This window comes from Mytilus trossulus, chromosome 5, assembly GCF_036588685.1.
Source record: "Mytilus trossulus isolate FHL-02 chromosome 5, PNRI_Mtr1.1.1.hap1, whole genome shotgun sequence".
Taxonomy (NCBI): Eukaryota; Metazoa; Mollusca; class Bivalvia; order Mytilida; family Mytilidae; genus Mytilus; species Mytilus trossulus.
The window spans coordinates 51601683-51605669 of NC_086377.1; the positions used below are offsets into that span (position 1 = coordinate 51601683).

The window sequence follows — 3987 nt, forward strand, 5'->3', positions numbered from 1 at the left end:
CTTCTGGTGTGATCATGGTCTCTGCAAAACTTATCAAAAAGGATACAAAAAGAAACCTAAGGCATGTAGGCATGAAATTCACTGAAGCACCACTAGTTTGATTTACAAATAATACATGTACATGTAAATGTAATTATAAAAGTAAGAATACGACATGTAAAAAAAAATGATTGCCATTGAAACAACTCTCCATCAGGGAAAAATAGTTGTATATATTTTGGCCACCTGCAGAGACATGAGAGAACAAGAAAATCATATTTAATCATGATTTATAATTTTTCAAGTTCATTTCATATAAACACTGAATACAGGCCGAGGTGCACAAAAAGTTCAAAAGCATAAAGCAGTGTTGTAATCATGCAGTTATTGTTCATCTTAAAGACATATGATATTGATGTTGGGTTCAATAATGAGCAAAACATCTGTATAACAGCCACATAATGTTTAATTTTTAACAAAACAATTATGAGTATTTTCTTTGCCATTTTGTACATACATGTATATATGTATTGTACATGTACACAAATGTAGCTTGCGTTGTTTATACATGTACTTGGAAATCAGAAAATGCGATGTTTTCTTTTCTTCTTGTTCTTGTCTAAAATAAAATTGGTTATTTATATAATTATGATAATTGTAAATGTTTGCATAAAAAAATATAAATTTATTTAAATGATTGTATTACAATGCATTATCTGTATCCAGGATTTTCTGTAACTGCAATAATAAATCTCACATTTATCATGTTTATTGTCCTGGCATTGTTTAATATAAATTATTATTATCTTGGGAATAAATTTACTCGCACATTTTTGAGTATTTGAAGGAAATACATTATACTTATCATGATTATATAAACTTGAAAACTTGATGGAATATTCACAGTATTAGAAGAGTAAAGATTCTTGTAATTTAGCATGTTTTGCATGAGATGTGATGTATGGCAATGAGACAGCATGACCCCAACACAGACAGAAATTGCTTTCTTCTTTTTTTGAAATTCCATGCATATTTTTGTAATACAGCTAGAATTTGATTTAAAGCATGTGGTATAATTGTCAACTAAAAGCTAAATGCCAAAACATAACTATCATACAGTGTTATGCACCAACTAATGATGCCGAAGATGATGTAAAGGGTTGTTTTTATGAACAACTACAACATGTTTGGGACAACATCCCCAAAAGAGACATCAAAATAGTCATGGGTGATATGAATGCTAAGATTGGAAAGGAGAACAAGGACAGAGAGAAAACACTAGGAAAACATGGTCTAGGAGAAATAAATGAGAATGGAGAAAAGCTAGTTGAATTCTGTGAGATGATTGAGCTTGTGATAGGAGGCAGTTTATTTCCACATAAGAACATACACAAGGAGACATGGGAATCACCTGATGGGAAAACAAAAAATCAGATTGACCACATCATGATAAGTCAGAGATGGAGAAGCTCACTACAAGACGTAAGAGTTATGAGAGGAGCAGATATCAGCTCAGACCACCATCTTATCATATGATAACGTATGAAGGTTATTTGTACCAATTTAAGTCAAATTTTTTTTTTATTTGATTGATTGTTGGTTGCTTAACGTCCAGTGGCAAATATTTCATGCATATTCAGGACGAGAACAAGTTCACAAGAAATACAATAGGTAGGTTGTTGTAATAGAGGATGATGGTCGGGGAAATTTGGACTGCCACTGGAAAATGAGGGTATATTGGATAGAGACAGAAATTTTGCCTTGCAACAGGCCACCTACGGACCCCTCAAAGAGTTGTTGCAAGGGTTCTTAACGTGCAAAGAGCGTGGCACTCTCTTTACACGAGGCATCGGATTTAACGTCCTCCTTCAGACCGGACGTGACTGCGAACTTATACATCCCGCACAGCCAAACAGACGCCCCACTTCAGCAAGCGTTTTACTGCCGGTCGGGAGAAGACCAAGTGACCATATTTCTGTACCCCAGTCACCCGTGGTTTTTTTTTTATTTGATAAAATGCCACAAATATGCCGTTTTCCCTAAGATTCCGATTGTATTTGCAAAGCATTGTTGAACATACTAAGAGACGTGTTAAAAGATTCTCATATTTTTTTTGTTCAAAAATCCGCTTGTGTTCGTGTTCAAATAAAAATCAAAAAGATAAAAATGTAAAAAAAAAAAAAAATGACCACTTTTATCTCTCCGAGATTCCGACAGGGTCGCAGTACTCTTGATCATCTTGTTCGATTCGAATCATTTGTCCGGAATGGTTTTGCGAAAAATGAGCATGTGGTGTCGGTCTTTTTCGACCTTGAGAAGGCCTATGATACTGCATGGAAATATGGTATTTTAAAAGATCTATTTGATATGGGGTTGAAAGGCAATATGCCTAATTTTATTTCTAATTTTCTCTCTAACAGACAATTTAATGTTAGAGTTAATTCGACCATGTCTGATCTTTATGATCAAGAGATGGGTGTCCCTCAGGGCAGTATTTTATCTGTTACATTATTTAGTCTTAAAATCAACAGCCTTGTTGAAGTTTTAAAAAGTAATATTGAAGGTTCATTGTACGTTGATGATTTTTTAATATGTTACAGAGGCAAAAATATGAATAACATTGAAAGACAATTACAATTATGTCTTGGAAGAATTGAAAAATGGGCCTCGGAAAATGGTTTTAAATTTTCCACTTCAAAAACGGTCGGGATGCATTTTTGTAACAAAAGAAAATTGCATCTTGATCCAGAACTAACTTTGTACGGCAACCCAATTAAAATGGTTGATGAAACCAAATTTCTTGGTTTACTTTTCGATAAAAAGTTAACCTTTCTACCCCATATCAAAATGTTAAAAGCGAGATGTTTAAAAGCTTTAGATATTTTAAAAGTTGTCGGCAGCACTGACTGGAGTGCTGATCGCAACATTTTACTCAATTTATATAGATCTCTTGTTAAATCTAAACTAGATTATGGCTCTGCAAGGAAGTCCTACATACAGATTCTCGATGCTGTGCATCACCAAGGTTTGCGTCTGTGTCTTGGCGCATTTAAAACCTCACCAGTTGAGAGTCTGTATGTAGAGGCTGATGAGCACTCACTCACTGACAGACGTTTGAAGCTTGGACTTCAATATGCTGTCAAACTAATAGCGCATTCAGATAATCCTGCCTACAGCTGTGTTTTTAATCCGATTTATGAAGATATTTTTGCAAAACATGAAAATAAAATTCCTCCGTTAGGTTTACGTTTAAAACCACATTTCGCTTCTTTTGATTTAAAATCTGTTGCTCAAGTTCAAACTTGCAAATGTCCTCCATGGGAACTTCCCAAACCAAAAATGATATTTGATCTCCGTGAACACAATAAAAATAAAACAAATCCTCTTTTAATTCAGCAACACTATGCTGAAATTAAAGCCGATTATCTCGATTTTTCAACTGTCTATACTGATGGATCAAAAGATGGTGATAGAGTTGCATCTACTGCTGTCTTCAGGGACAGAGCTGCAACCCTCCGTTTGCCATCTGATGCATCCATCTTAACTGCTGAAGCAGAAGCAATAATTTTGGCTTTGAAATTTATTGCTTCTTCAGATAAATCCAAATTTATTATATGTTCGGATTCACTTTCATGCTTACAAGCTATACTAAATACTAAAATTCAAAACCCAACAATCCTGAAAATTTTATATGTAATGAGGAATTTAAAAATTCTTCTGAAAGAAATAATATTTCTATGGGTTCCGAGTCATGTTGGAATCCTTGGAAACACAGCTGTAGACCTTGAGGCAAAGACTGCTCTTGGTGACCCTCTAACTGTGATATACCATATACTGATTTTAAATCTAATATTAGAGAATATGTTTTTAATATATTGAAAAATAAATGGAGTAAAAAAAACGATAATAAATTGCATGAAATTAAACCTAATTTAGGCAAACCTTTTGATAATATGTGCAGAAAAGATCAGTGTGTTATTACTAGATGTCGTATTGGTCATACTAGAA

General features: G+C 33.9%; 1 protein-coding gene across 1 annotated transcript; it reads left to right on the plus strand.

Moving 5' to 3' along the window:
- Positions 1-1044: 1044 nt before the first annotated feature.
- On the plus strand, positions 1045-1515 carry LOC134718053 (craniofacial development protein 2-like). Its single transcript, XM_063580550.1, has one exon. It carries the CDS (start codon positions 1045-1047, stop codon positions 1513-1515), a length of 471 nt encoding a protein of 156 aa, XP_063436620.1.
- Positions 1516-3987: the final 2472 nt, after the last annotated feature.